The following is a 13,884-nucleotide window of genomic DNA, read 5'->3' as shown; positions in this document are numbered from 1 at the left end:
ATAATTGTACATAAATTGATAATAGATAGATTATATTATTAATTTTTTAACTGTGCACTTCGTAATAAACTATCAATTGTATTTTAATTTTTGTCAGTGCAACTTTGTTACAATTTAGTCTGTCTTTTTATTTTTATCAAATTTTGTTAAAAAACTAAAATAATATATATTAATATAAATTTCAAAATCAATTAATTGCAGGGTTTATAATTTTTAAGTGCATATTGTTATATATCACATTAGTTTTCATTGACATAATTTGATAAAAAAAATCAAACGAGAAACTAGATTATAACTAAAATTAAATATTAATAGTTGTGTTGGTAAAAATTAAAGTATTAAAAGTAAAATAAATAAATAAATAACAAAATTATAATCAAAGAGTATTAAGTTAATAACTCATAATTCCGATTCGATATTGTGTTTATTTATACAAATAGTCAGAAATTAAAGGTTGAACATAATGTCTATTTGTGACGTTCAATAAAAACATAGATACAAAAATAGTGATATTTTAGTCCAAATCACATGAGTGAACATAATTTTTGGACTAACAATCACTATCCTAAACCGAATCAAAGCGCCACAGCTTCTGTTTGCTCCGACTTGATCACTGGAAGCCCGTTCTCCACCCACGCAACGTATCCCCCTCCCATGTTATATGCACGCTTGAAATCCTGCCATTTTTATTCATTTGAGTTTGCAAGGGATACATTTGTGAATAGAACACATTTGTTACCACTTACCGAACATCAACATGTAATGTGTCGAGAGTATTAGCAAGTAACTGTTAATAGTTGGAAAATGAGTTTGATGCCAATTATTAGACGTGAACACGGATTGCACGAATTTTGAAAGATTTGGAAATGAATGGACCATAAGATTCAAATTTCAGAATAAATATGGAAGTCATGTAAAGAAATACATGAGATTGAGAAACCCAACTCACGGCATTAAGAAGATCATTTGTTGCAGAGAGAGATCTGACTCCAGATTGGCATCCCTTCAAAGTCATCAAACTAAATAAATAAATAATAATATCCTCCCAAAGAGTTAAAATTCATAGAGTGTTTTCACTATAACAGAGTTGTCTATATATAAGAGTGGCTCAATAATTACTCTATGGAGGAAAATGCTAGAAAGCCCGACAAATTTACCGAAATGGGGCAAAAAGACGAGTTTGCTCCCATGCCATGCTCTCTCCCTCCCCTTTTCATGAATTCCCCCCCGCTCTGGGTGTCTCCCCTATCATGATCGCCGCCATGTCTCTCTGCTGCACCTCGCTACAGTCGTCTTGCCTCGCCTTTGTTACCTCTTTGCCATCGCCGACAGTTGCTACATCGACTGTCGGTGAGGTGAGGCGAGGCGAGGCGAGGCGGTGATGGCAAAGCGGTGACGACAGCGAGGCGCGGCGGAGAGGCAAGGCGACGGCCATGGTAAGGGAGACGCGGAGAGCAAGGGGGGCAGTGGTCCACTTTGCAAATTTACAATGTGGGCGGGGTAACATTGTCTTTTTACCCCCTTTTTGTAAGTCACTCGGTATGCCCGTCGGGTTCTGTAGAACGACTATTCTATAGATATGGTGCAATGTATGTTGCATGAAAACTAAAAACGTTTTCGATAAGAAATGAAAATGCGAAAACATACATTTAAAAAAAAAGCATAAAAAGAGTCTAAAACAAGAATATAAAACATTTCGAAAGCGGAAAAATGACTCTTATTAGGTGTTTTCGTGTAACATAGGGTGCAATGATAAAATACTTCAAATTTTATATAGAGTATTGGGGTTCAAATAAGTGCATCAACTTAAAACTTAAATTTATTATTATAAGGTAACAATAAAACTAAATGACAAGTTTCGCATAAACTATGCTGAATGTTTAACTTTGAGTGTGTATAGACTGTATTCGCATATAGATTTATCTTATAGTGTATTAGGAGAAAAGTCACCTATTCCTAAAGATTAGTCGAGCGAAATTCGAATACCTTAAATAAATTAAAAATAAAAAAAGAGTGACACAATAATAATAAAATTATATAATTTGCTTATTTAATGATTTACCACAACTAGAGGATCATCCCTGTCACAGACCGACAACACCTGCCCCATAAATTCAGGATTCTTCACTCTTCCTGCACACCCAAAATTGCATTTATTATTATTATTATTATTACAAATAAAACTATAAATTAGGGGAAAATGTTGGAAATGAACCTTCGGGACTGTTAAACATGTACGGAATGTTTAGGGGGTTCTCTGCATCCACGCGGCCTTTCTTGAACTCCTCCTCCGTCCTAATAATTCATTTACCATTCTTAATACTAGTAAATAAATAAATACAGTAAAATGAATATCAAATAAATGTTTCCGCCTAACAGAACGACTGATCTTAATTTAACCTTAGAACTAGTTGATTATGCTAATTGCAATTATAATAATATATTTATGCATGAATATTATTATATTATAAATATATATATAAATAACATTTTCGACTTATATATATGTATGTATATAATAAACTCAATTAGTGGGCTAAAAATCAGAGATAGAAACTGGAAAGGGAGAGAGACGCATGGGCATGGGTTGAAATCTGATTAGACCTGACGTCAAGATATCGGTAGCCGGAAGCGACGAGGGCCTTGGCTGCGAAGACATCGACTGTGGGGACTTGTTCTTCGGAGCTGCAGCAAAAACAACTGAGAAGAATCAGAAGCAAGCAAGAGGATCATATATCATCGTCTCCGAAGTCCAATTCTAATTGGGCTTTCTCTGCTCCTAATTAACTACGAACGAAAATACCCACCCTGGTACTGGTTGTGGTTGAGACCCCTCCATGAATCTTCGGAGCTGTGGAATCCACACTGTCTGGGAGCGAAGCGGGCGATGACGATGGCTTTTGTGATATGTGGTGGTGGCACTGGTGGTTGTGTTTGTTTAGGATAATATTCTAATCCCCACACAGGTGCATTATTTGTGTGGTGGGCCCAAATGTAATGTAGGGCCTTTTAACGGTATTATATCAGTTGTATAACGTTATTTTATCGTAAGGCACTAAATTATTATTTTTATTTAATATATTTTATAGCGAGAATGTGACATATCATTTATGACTTTTAGTATTATTTTAAATTTAAGATATTATTAAAGTTAATATAAGTAAATTTATTTTTATAATAATATATAAATGCCATTAACAAACGTTTAAATCAAGTCCACCATAAAAAGTTAATTTGGCTTTAGTTAAAAGTAAAGACTAATTTGTGCATTTATTTTTATTTTTTTATTTATTTAGAGTGTTCGAGATTTAACTTATTAATCCTTAAGGACAATAATTTTCTCTTAGATGTATTTTTTAAATAAATTTGAATATAAATATAATTTATATATACTCAAAATTGAACATTCAGTGCAATTTATATATGATGTAAACCTTTCAGTAAGTCTCAACATTGATTAGAGATATTTTATCTAAAATTTTAGATACTTTATAATTGCATCATATTCGACTTATTTCGTGCATTTATTTATTTATAAACATGACATGAGAAAAGAATAAACATTTAATTGGCGTAAAATTAGAAATTTAGACCTACAAAACCTAATTTGAAGAACGGACAAGACAACGGGAAGCGCAGTCGCCGGCGGCCCACCCGACTGTGCTACGTTGTGTTTTCAAAGGCAAATCGCTTACTCGGTATCTATTTCTTTCTTTCCAATTCTCGCTCTATGGACGGCGAACCGTTATCGAGTTTGCCGCTGCCGGATGCATTTATCGATTTTCTCAACGAGAATGGGCTGGACCCTTCAATCTATGCGGCGAGCGATCTGACTCCTCGTTACGTGAGGTACTCAAATTTATATTGAAATAGTTTTACATGCTTCAGATTATTGAGATTCCAATGCTGAAGGAGTTTGGTTTGATAATTGTTCCCTTTGGTTCTTGCGAAAGGTTGAAGCCTGGTTGTGAAGCGTATATTGAAGAGATTGAAGTCGATATCGAGTGTAAGCTCGAGAAGGTGGATTGGTTGCCAAACTTTTATTCTCTGCCACCCCATGTCCAAATTGCTAATTCCAAGGCATATCGTCAAGGAATGGTTAGGATTTAAGCTTTCTTTTCTCCTCCTGATATTGTTGTCGTTTCAGTTTGGTTGGCTATTGAAATTGGATAAGAATAGCATTTTTATTTTGTTTCCAAACTTCGCATGTTTGACAAAGTGCAAATGATCATTGGCTTTGTTTGTGATGGGTGTTGCTTGTTCATGCTGGATTGTTGGTTTAATTTCTTTTTGGCTCTTTCTTTAGTAAGTGATCACCCCCAGTTCAATTTTCTTCCTCATCACGGCTGCTTTATCAAGATTTAGTTTCCCAGTTTCTACTGGAGGCAGTCCATATACTTTATGCTAGCAAGTGAGCTCCTTTGCTTGAAGTGTGAAGCACAGGAATCAATTGCTTCTTCTCTGCTTGCTGTTCTGTACTGGGTTCATGAACTATAGTGTCAACTACAATGTTTTACCAAAAATTTGGACTTTGGTATGAATAAATATCTTCCAATTTGCTTTGATTTTGTCAATCAGATATATGGAATTGATGCGGCATCTGGAGCTGCTGTTTCAGCTTTGAATATTTCATCAGGAGATCATATCCTTGATCTTTGTGCTGCTCCTGGTAAGTCTATTCTTTAAGTTAGCTTAATAAATCAGATATATTGTTGTTTTAGTCTTTTAGACATGCATTCTTTTTTATTATCAGATAGTTTTAAGCTAATGACTGGGATTGAATAAATGGAGCATAGTAAAATTCGAAGTACCAGACATGTGTATGATCTTTTATTGCTCTGAAATTAGCGGTGGATTAAAGACTCCACTAACAATTCCAAAACAAGTTAGCATGTTGATGTTATGCACATGTGTAACACCCCACTTTTTCGGGAATATATTTTTTTTTCCACAAACACATAACATAAATCATTTCCCAACAACCCCATTTTACCTTCTCAGCATATCAAACTTAGAATCAGTAAGGTAAGATAGATAACATCATCATAAATGCGGAAGTTAGATTAAAATCTTAAACGGTACATAATCGAAACCACTTTATTCATAACATGAAAATCGTACCATCATTTAACATGGCATTATCAAAGTAATGTACATCATAATAAAAAATACATGCTACGAACCACCTACAAATCGCCATCACTCCTCGACAATTCCTTTCCTTTTGGTACTGTTGTTTTCACTTGAAACGTTAGAATATTTAAGGGACAAAGTCTAAATTAGATATTGAATCATCTAAGTAAGAGTTCAAAACAATTTCATGAATGTATGCAAGTCATGAAACAAAACTGACATATTCTCGACATGTCTCAGCCTAAGAGAACCCCACACAGCACTTAACCCTAACCAGGGAAAATGCAATCTCTCTAAAAGCAACACAACCATATCGACATATGAGCACAACACAGTCCTAGCTTAAGAGGACAACATCAACTCCTCTCCCTAAGTCAACGGAAAACTATCGTTACCACTTATGTCACATAATGGTTAACATCAATTCAGGATCTCGGGGAATCACTCCATAATCACGTTAGGGATTATGTTTCCACTCAAAAGCATATCGGATCACATCAACACAAACCCTGGCCACAAGATGATCAACACTATCCCCGGGAATTCACGTCTACCTCGGAAACAATGCTATCGCTCATCCGGGGTGGTGTTCACTCACAACTCCGTCACTCGTCGACTGCCAGGGTGGTGTTCACTCTCAACCCCCATCACAAGTGGGCATTAATCCTTGGCACGCTTCCCTAGTGCTATCACTCAAGTGCCATGTCATAAGTTGACATTTTACATGAACAACCAGTCACCCTAGTGTAACTTCCTTGGCAACCCAACCCGACACGGAACCCTAGGCAGTCATCCCGACAAGCACACACGACATGAGATACCCCTATACATTGTTTTGGCAAATACCCTTGGGGAATTACGACTATACTATCAAGACAACATCCTAGGTTGACATCTCATATGGGCAATACAAAAAACATGCCAATGCCACATACCATGATTTGATGCATCATATAAAACAACATTTCATGTACATAATTTATCACACAAAATTCAATGCACATGCATAAAATGTTTTTGGGATGGACCTCCCACATGCAAACAACCATCACAAGTTAAACCGTTCACAATGCAACAAACAATTTGCATGAAACCAAACACATTTGGGGTAAAAAACACCCAAAATAAAACAAGTTAAGGTAGAACCACTCATAATAAACCAAGTTTTTAAGTAAGAACACTCATTTCGAAAGTATCTCAAAACGTCTCGATTCTCGTGCACGACCTATCTTCTCATGCCAAAACTCAAACAATCGTACTTTTACTCAACCTTGAGCCTCAACGATTCCTAGACATCATATTTATTTAAAGAAACATAAACATCCATTTTTCCCGATTTTTCCATAATTTTCTCTTATTTTCTTCCTATTTTTCCCTCGATAATTCCAAATAAATATCCCCTCAAATATTTTCCCAAATTTTCCAACACCATAATTCATAAAATAATTTTCTAAAAATTATAAACAAAATTCCAATCTTACCCCTAGTCTCACGCGCCGGCACGTGTACTGTGCGTGAATAACTGGCGCGTAAGCTGCACGCACCGGTCGTCTTCTTTGGCTCTGGCCATCGACGATTGCTGGCTTTTCCACCCACCTTGCTCTACTCCTCAAGTCGATCACTATGGTGCCTTTGGATGCTCGAAATAATGGCTGGACGTACCCCAAATGGCCGTTTAAAGCCTCGATTTCCGGCGATACCCGATTTTTCAGCTACCCTCTGAAACCCTCTTAAATCGACACCAAAATGTTTCAAACTCTCTAGAAATGTTCATTGCCACCTCGAGAATAAAAACCCTCTATCCAATCCCTCTGATTTCTCCAAAAACTTGAGAATTTTGATACCCAAAACATGAAGCCTTCAGCCTCTATTTATAGCAAAAAATCGACCATCTCACAGCCAATCACCGGCCAAGACTTGGTCCCTAAGCTTCCCTAGGCCACAAACGACCTTCCCCAGGCCAGCCTCGGTCGTCCCATAGACCGGAATCATGGACTTTTCACCGGCGACCACTAACTTTGCAAGTTTCACACTAGCAGGTTTTCAAAAATTGCACTTTCGCCCTCCCAGCTTTTCCTTTTGCATTTTGGCCATTTCCTTGAAGTCCCTGAGTTTTTCAACAATGCCACTAAGACCCACAAGTTCTAGACTCTCCATTTCACCCCAAAAATTTAGAAAAATATTTTTTAGACCTCCCTCGAGCAAAATTAGAAAATTACACTTAGGCCCCCAAATGAACGATTTGACCATAAATCCTTTTGTTTCAACTCAAAACCATCTTAGGGTTGTTTTACTTACAAAATCAAAGTTTCCTTAGGATTCTGTTGACTTTCCGGAGGTTCCCTATGACTATTCGGTTTTTTAAGCTAAGCCACAGTTGTACAAAAAATTGTTTCCAATCCGACTTTTTTCGATGTCATAAATCATGTCTCGAAATGCTCATTTATACATTACCATTTTCCTTAGACATTTAGAGTTCAGGGCACTCCCTGCAGTTTATTCGGCCACTCATTACTGTGAAAAATTGCACTATAGCTCCAAACTTTTGGAAAATTCCACTTACACCCCAATTAAAATTATACTTAAAACCTTATGAAATTCTTGGGTGTTACAACATGATACTTGGAAAGTTGGAATGTCCTTGCATGCTCAAAAAGAAATTCGATTTTATTCAGAGAAGGTTCTGTAACCTTATCATAAACTGGAAGGGGAAAATGGGAATAAGAGTAAGCTCAGGGATATACCCGCATGGCCTATTAAGAAAACAGCTCCACTAGTTGTGTAGCATCCATGGGGGATTTTTGGATAGAACTTTTCTTGCTGCTTGTCTGTGTGCCCCTCTCTTCTGTGTGTATATGAACTTTAAAACTACTAATAATAGGATTTCCAGTTGATTTACATAAGGGATTTTTTTTTATTTGTAAATTAAACATGCTTCATAATTCCTAGAATCTGACTATCATTGAATGAGGAAAATTTGTATTGGCCATACATATTACTGTGAAAACATCTTGATTTTCATTTGCAATCATGTAGGAAGTACATTAGCCACAAACACATGAATCAAACGTTCTGTATCCATAACGTTTTAACAAAAAGTTACTCAGTTCTCATTTATAATGCATGCTCAGGTGCTAAACTTTGTATGATATTGGACCTTCTTGGGAATTCGGGCTTGGTGACTGGTGTTGATGTTGCAAGGCATCGATTGGCAGCTTGTAGAACTATGTTGCAAAAATATAGTCTTGCTGATCATTGTCGGCTCTTTGTTGCTGATGGAACAACATTTTCCCTACCTCCCATCAGGGCCTATCCAGATTCTAAATCATGTAAAAATTTTGTAAAGATTCTTTTGGAATACATTTGGCTAGCTTATTTGTTCCTATTTACCTGTTTTTGAGCTATTTTCATTCTTTCTAGTGTTAAACAGATGGACATACTTCTGAAGAAAAGGTGTACATATACAAGGAGTGGACATCTAGGAGACCATGGAAAGAAAGGAAAAGGGCCGCTAAAGCAGCTGTTTCTTCACAATTTGCCTTGCCAAACCAAGATCCAGAGCTTATATTTTATGGTCGGAATTCTGGAGTAGTGGGGCTTAGTAAAAGTGAACTGTATCAGAGTTTCCACGGTAGTGAGCTTTTGTACTGTGGGTATGACAAGGTAAGTTATATCATACATGTCAGGATCATTGCTTAACCTAATTTAATGCTGTTTTATTAGATCATTTAGGCCAGACAGTTTCAAGGACCAAATAACAGACCCATAAGTGAAAGTAGATCTGACTTTATTGATCTCAAAAAATTATTTTTATTAAGAATGATACTTGATAAATTAACATAGTTAAACATGCTCATAGTGTTTTCAGGCTAGATCAAATGTCTTTAATTTTGTGTCTCCACAATGTGCAGCTGCTAATAACTACTGGAACTTAAATTAGGTCCTAGTCGATGCAGAGTGCACACATGACGGGTCAATTAGACACATCCAGAAGTTTGAACATTGGGGCTGGACAACTCTCCAGCGTCGAGTTTTGGATGCAGAGAGAACTGATGATTTGGCTGTCCTTCAGGTGTCTAATTCATCTCTAATTACATTCCTAGCTATATCCGCTGCATTTATGAGTTTGTGACTTTGAAGTCCAATGGTCTACTATCATGAAATGAACATTTTTTGAAGGCAAAGGTCATTTGGTTTAAAAATTGGATAAAAAATCTGCGTTGAACTCTAAAACTGTATCGCGAACTTTAACCTCATTAGAGTGGAGCTCAAGGACATCATAGCATCCGCATGTAGCTAAGCCTAACTAGTTGGAGACTTGGAGTTGATGTAACTTTGAGAAAGGGCCAGTAACTTTGTTAAGCAGCCATTCCTAAGCATTTCAATTGACAAGTCTCGAGTAAATGTTTTGTCTTGTTTGTCTGTTTTACCGTTTATATCTATAACAATTAAATATAAAAAGTTTATACCTTCACTTTGAAAACTAATCCTTGAATGCAGAAACATTTTATTCCCATCAAATTCAAAATCTTGCACAGGTGTTGGCTACTTGAGGGTTACCATGCACTGGCTTACCCAATTATGGTTTGAGACCTTATCTTTTGTATGGTCTTTAAACATTAGTTTAGATCTATTTTTTCCTTAGTTTTGTAATAATAGGCCAGCTTTTGTGTACTTACTACTTGTGTGTGTTTGGTTCACATATTATTGATGCACTCCACAGTGGTCATTTTGTATATCAAGAAGCTTTAAGATTATCTTGATTTGACATTTAGGATTTGCAAAGAAACTATGTTGCTTTGGCTGATAGAGCTCGGACATCTCTTTTGTTCTTTCATTTGTAATTTGTTGTTAAAGTGCTCCATATTCTTGTTTGTGCATTTCATCTTAGAAACTCATGGTATAGGTGCTCTTTGGAGTGATAATGGAAGATTTTGGTGCATTTGTATCTTTACTTTTCATATCATCATTTACGGGCTGAAAAGCTATTCTATGTTATCAATACAATGCTTCTTTGTTTCTCAAAGTGGGTCATGATTTCCATCTGACCTTTCCTTTTTCTTCTTCTTGTCACAGTTTTTTGTTAACGATATCTTTTTTCGTTGGTATTGCAGCGCCAACTTTTAACCAATGGTTTTAGATTGCTCAAAGTTGGGGGATCTCTTGTTTATAGCACTTGCAGGTGCATTAAAGTTTCCTATAGTCTTTTCGTTCTCTCCTCCCCCCTTTTGAGAATTAGTTTTTGTTGACTTGCTTTTACCTTCTGGTGGAATAGCTTAACTGTTGCTCAAAATGAAGATGTGGTAGCGAAGTTCCTTTCAGAAAACGCTTCTGCTGGTAAGGGTCTTTGTGCATCTCAATATAGCAGATAGGCTTGTTGTTGCCTTGTGTTTTGGCGGTCTAGCAATATTCATTGATTTTAGCATGACATCACCATCCTCTTCTAGAAGGCTTGGAGTCATTCTGCCAGTGGTGGAAGGTTGTTTGGTTCATGGGAAGGAAGGTTTCTTTAAAAAGGGATACAGGAAATAGGATTGTCAAAATATGATAAAACGTGAGAAACTTGAAAATATCTTCCTCTTTCTTGGTAATTGTTTTCCCTGTTGACCATCAGAGTGAATGAAAATTGAAATGGCTTTTCAAAAACATACTGTTCATGAAACTCTGGATATTAAAAAAAATTAATTGAACTTTTATGAACAAGGTCCTATGCCTTATTTCTTTGTGAGAAGAACCCACAATTCTGTCAGCCCAACCCATTTATAACCAACAAACAAGAATATAGGCCCAAGTCAAATGGAAAGGGAAAGCTGGTTTAAGTTATAGCATCAGTGACATCAGATTTTCATGTTGTACCTAATACTTAATGAATACCTCCTGTGTTGACTAATGTTCACAAGTATTCATCTTCTTAAGAACTAAGAATCAGGCTGCTTAAGAATGTTGCATGCTAAAATAGGTTAAAGCGAATGGTTAAGATGGAAGGTTTTTCTTGAAAGTTAACTGTGCTGACTATTTGGTTCTAATTCAATGTCACTCTACCTGGAGCAGGAGGAATAGCAGCCATCCAAAAAAAAAAAAAAAAAACAAAGGAGATGATTTCGTTTAATATCTTATCATTTGGGTAAATTGAAGTTCATGCTCTAAAGCCAATATCTATATTGAGAGTTTAGATGCATTGTTCTATGCTGCAATCTAATGCTTATGCCATTTTTCTTTGGCTTAATACATCTTAAAGTCCCTCAACTATTATAAAATATGACATTCAATCCCTCACCTAAAAAACCTCAACATTAGATCTTTAAATAATTAAAAAGTTATTCTTTTAGTCCTTGCTGTCAATGCGAGTAAACGGCTCCGTTATATTTGTCCCAAACTTATATATACACACACATATATATATATACAAATACACAAACACACACAAGCCCGCGACCATGGCAGTCACCGCCAGTCGCTATGGCCGCAGCCATCACCCATCCCCCCAACCATGGGCGCGGCCATCACCCACCCCCCAATATACACAAACACACACGCATATGGCTGCTATGAACGCAACCATCACCCACCCGCTATGGTAGCTGCGATAAACGTGGCCATCGTTACAAGAGAGAGAGAGCTGGTCGGGGGTGGGTGATGGACTGTGTATATATATATATATATATATAGAGAGAGAGAGAGAGAGAGATGGTTGGGGTGAGTGATGAGTTGTATATATATATATATATACAGAGAGAGAGAGAGAGAAGGCCACGGCCATGGGGGGGTGATGGCCGCAGCCATCCCTAAATCCAAGAATAGTCCGACTTCACATCATTTCTCAGCCTGTTGTTGAAGCTGAATCATAAAAGCTAGAGATGAAACTGAGACCCAGAACCATGGCACCAAGAGAAAGAATCATGAACATGAAGGGTGTGATTCTATTTCTTCCCTTGCTGCTCTGTTTTCTCAGCAGCTTCATCCCCAGTGTGCTTGGCTCCCCCAGGCTATACAATTTTTGCACCAACACAACCGCTTACACTTCAAACAATGCCTTCGAAGCCAACCTCAACACCCTCTTGTCCGCTTTCTCCAACGCCACCGGCTTCTACAACTCCACCGCCGGAAATAGCACCTCCAACCGAGTCTACAGCCTGTTCCTCTACCGCGGCGATGTCTCAAGCCACGCCTACCAACGGTCTGAGTCTACGGCATGTTCCTCTGCCACGGCGATGTCTCAAGCCACGCCTGCCAACAGTGCGTGGCAATTGCTAGCATAAACATAGTGAAGTTGTGCCCAACTCAGAGAGAAGCCATCGTTTGGTACGATGATTGCTTGCTCCGATACCCGAAGCAGTCCGTCTACTCCAATTAGGGCCTAGTTTACATGTACAATAGACAGGACATTGGCATGATTTGTTATGTCACGCATTTTAAACGGTGCGTGATGTCATGCACAAACGGATGTAAATGGTAAGGACTAAAAATGTATCTTTTTAATTGTTTAAAAATCAAATCTTGAGGTTTTTTAGGTGAGGGATTGAATGTCATATTTTGTAATAATTGAGGGACTTTAAGATGTATTAAGTCTTTTTCTTTTCAATGCTTATTACTCTGTAAAGGAGATTATTACCTTCAGTTGGTACCTTGTTTAGAGCTCTGGTTTTGACTTGTGATGTTTCCCTAACCAAGCTCAAAGCCTTACAATTTATAGTACTAGGGATACACCAAAACTCTTGAATGCAAACACAAGCTATCTGTGTAAACGCCCTCTTGCCTGGTATTCACTTTGAAATGCCATGAGCTCTGTTTTATTATTATTTTTTTCTTGTGATTAATATCTGTCATATAAAAAAGCCCGGGAGGGGGGGTGGGGGGTGGAGAATTCCATACAAAAAGATGACAATGGACCAGAAGTTCACGGAGAACATATGAAAGGAAGAGTGTATTCATAGGGAAGATAGAATGCAACTCTTCAAACCAACAAGGGAGCTGTCTATACACCTTCAAAAGCTCTCCTATTTCTTTCATGCCGTATATCCCAAAAAATAGAAAAAGGGAAATCCAAATTTGAAATACTTGAACCCTGTTGCTTCGATGAGCTTTAATTTCTAAATATGAGCTTTTGTCATGTTAATATCTTTCATATATATATATATATATAATGCATATTCATGGTGGAATGTTATATATGTTCTCTTTCTTGATGCAGAGTTACAGGAGATAGATGCTGCAAAAACTTGGCCTTGCAGAAGTGGAAGAATACCAAAGTCCTTGCGCTTTGATCCCATAACATCCAAAACAAGTGGGCTTTTTGTTGTAAAATTCACAAAATTGGCCATTTAATCTAGGGGTTACTTCTTGTTTATTATTGATTTGGATAGAAGTTGATGTTAACCATATGCTAATAATTAGTTATTGCCAATTAACTATAATTTCATTTTGATGTTTGATTCTACTTCCTATTTGATATTCTACCGGGCTGCACTGATTTAGCCTTTAACCGCAGATGAAAATGTGTTTCTTTTTTCGTATTTTTCTGATGAAATGAAAATGTGTTCCATGCACCACTTCTTTCATCTTCTTGATCCACTTCTCTGTTTCTCAAACTCCTCGTCTTCTTCTTCTTCTTCTTCTTCAATCATCTTTCTGATCCATTTCTCTGCCGATCAGACTCGCATTCTTTATTCAACTTTTGTCAGTTTCTAAATTTAAAAGCTTGAATCATTGCAACGTGTCTGAACCATGGTTTTGATTAAGAGGGTGTTCGGC

The 13,884-nt window shown here is 37.1% G+C and overlaps 2 protein-coding genes across 2 annotated transcripts; one reads left to right on the top strand and one right to left on the bottom strand.

Moving 5' to 3' along the window:
• Nucleotides 1-386: 386 nt before the first annotated feature.
• Nucleotides 387-2,973, bottom strand: LOC127804076 (thiosulfate sulfurtransferase 18). The gene is made up of 6 exons (XM_052340803.1): nt 2,808-2,973; nt 2,605-2,685; nt 2,216-2,295; nt 2,063-2,133; nt 950-1,003; nt 387-677 (listed from the first exon to the last, which is right to left on the bottom strand). Exons 1-6 carry the CDS (start codon nt 2,837-2,839, stop codon nt 576-578), a joined length of 420 nt encoding a protein of 139 aa, XP_052196763.1. The 5' UTR covers nt 2,840-2,973; the 3' UTR covers nt 387-575.
• A 595-nt stretch (nt 2,974-3,568) lies between these two features.
• Nucleotides 3,569-13,625, top strand: LOC127804976 (rRNA (cytosine-C(5))-methyltransferase NOP2C). The gene is made up of 9 exons (XM_052342112.1): nt 3,569-3,849; nt 3,954-4,098; nt 4,579-4,669; nt 8,265-8,462; nt 8,564-8,796; nt 9,074-9,205; nt 10,248-10,315; nt 10,409-10,470; nt 13,325-13,625. Exons 1-9 carry the CDS (start codon nt 3,731-3,733, stop codon nt 13,456-13,458), a joined length of 1,182 nt encoding a protein of 393 aa, XP_052198072.1. The 5' UTR covers nt 3,569-3,730; the 3' UTR covers nt 13,459-13,625.
• The last annotated feature ends 259 nt before the right edge of the window (nt 13,626-13,884 follow it).

Source organism: Diospyros lotus, chromosome 6 (assembly GCF_014633365.1).
Source record: "Diospyros lotus cultivar Yz01 chromosome 6, ASM1463336v1, whole genome shotgun sequence".
NCBI lineage: Eukaryota > Viridiplantae > Streptophyta > Magnoliopsida > Ericales > Ebenaceae > Diospyros > Diospyros lotus.
This window is presented reverse-complemented; position numbering and strand designations above follow the sequence as displayed.

What these genes read in the sequence shown, in the direction of transcription:
- LOC127804976 (XM_052342112.1), top strand. Translation starts at nt 3,731, where the DNA reads ATGGACGGCGAACCGTTATCGAGTTTGCCGCTGCCGGATGCATTTATC. An exon ending in CTGACTCCTCGTTACGTGAG is followed by an intron (nt 3,850 to 3,953) that starts GTACTCAAATTT and finishes TTCTTGCGAAAG; the next exon opens with GTTGAAGCCTGGTTGTGAAG. An exon ending in TTCAGAAAACGCTTCTGCTG is followed by an intron (nt 10,471 to 13,324) that starts GTAAGGGTCTTT and finishes TTCTTGATGCAG; the next exon opens with AGTTACAGGAGATAGATGCT.
- LOC127804076 (XM_052340803.1), bottom strand. Translation starts at nt 2,839, where the DNA reads ATGGAGGGGTCTCAACCACAACCAGTACCAGG. An exon ending in TACCGATATCTTGACGTCAG is followed by an intron (nt 2,296 to 2,604) that starts GTCTAATCAGAT and finishes ATGAATTATTAG; the next exon opens with GACGGAGGAGGAGTTCAAGA. An exon ending in CATGTTTAACAGTCCCGAAG is followed by an intron (nt 2,134 to 2,215) that starts GTTCATTTCCAA and finishes TTGGGTGTGCAG; the next exon opens with GAAGAGTGAAGAATCCTGAA.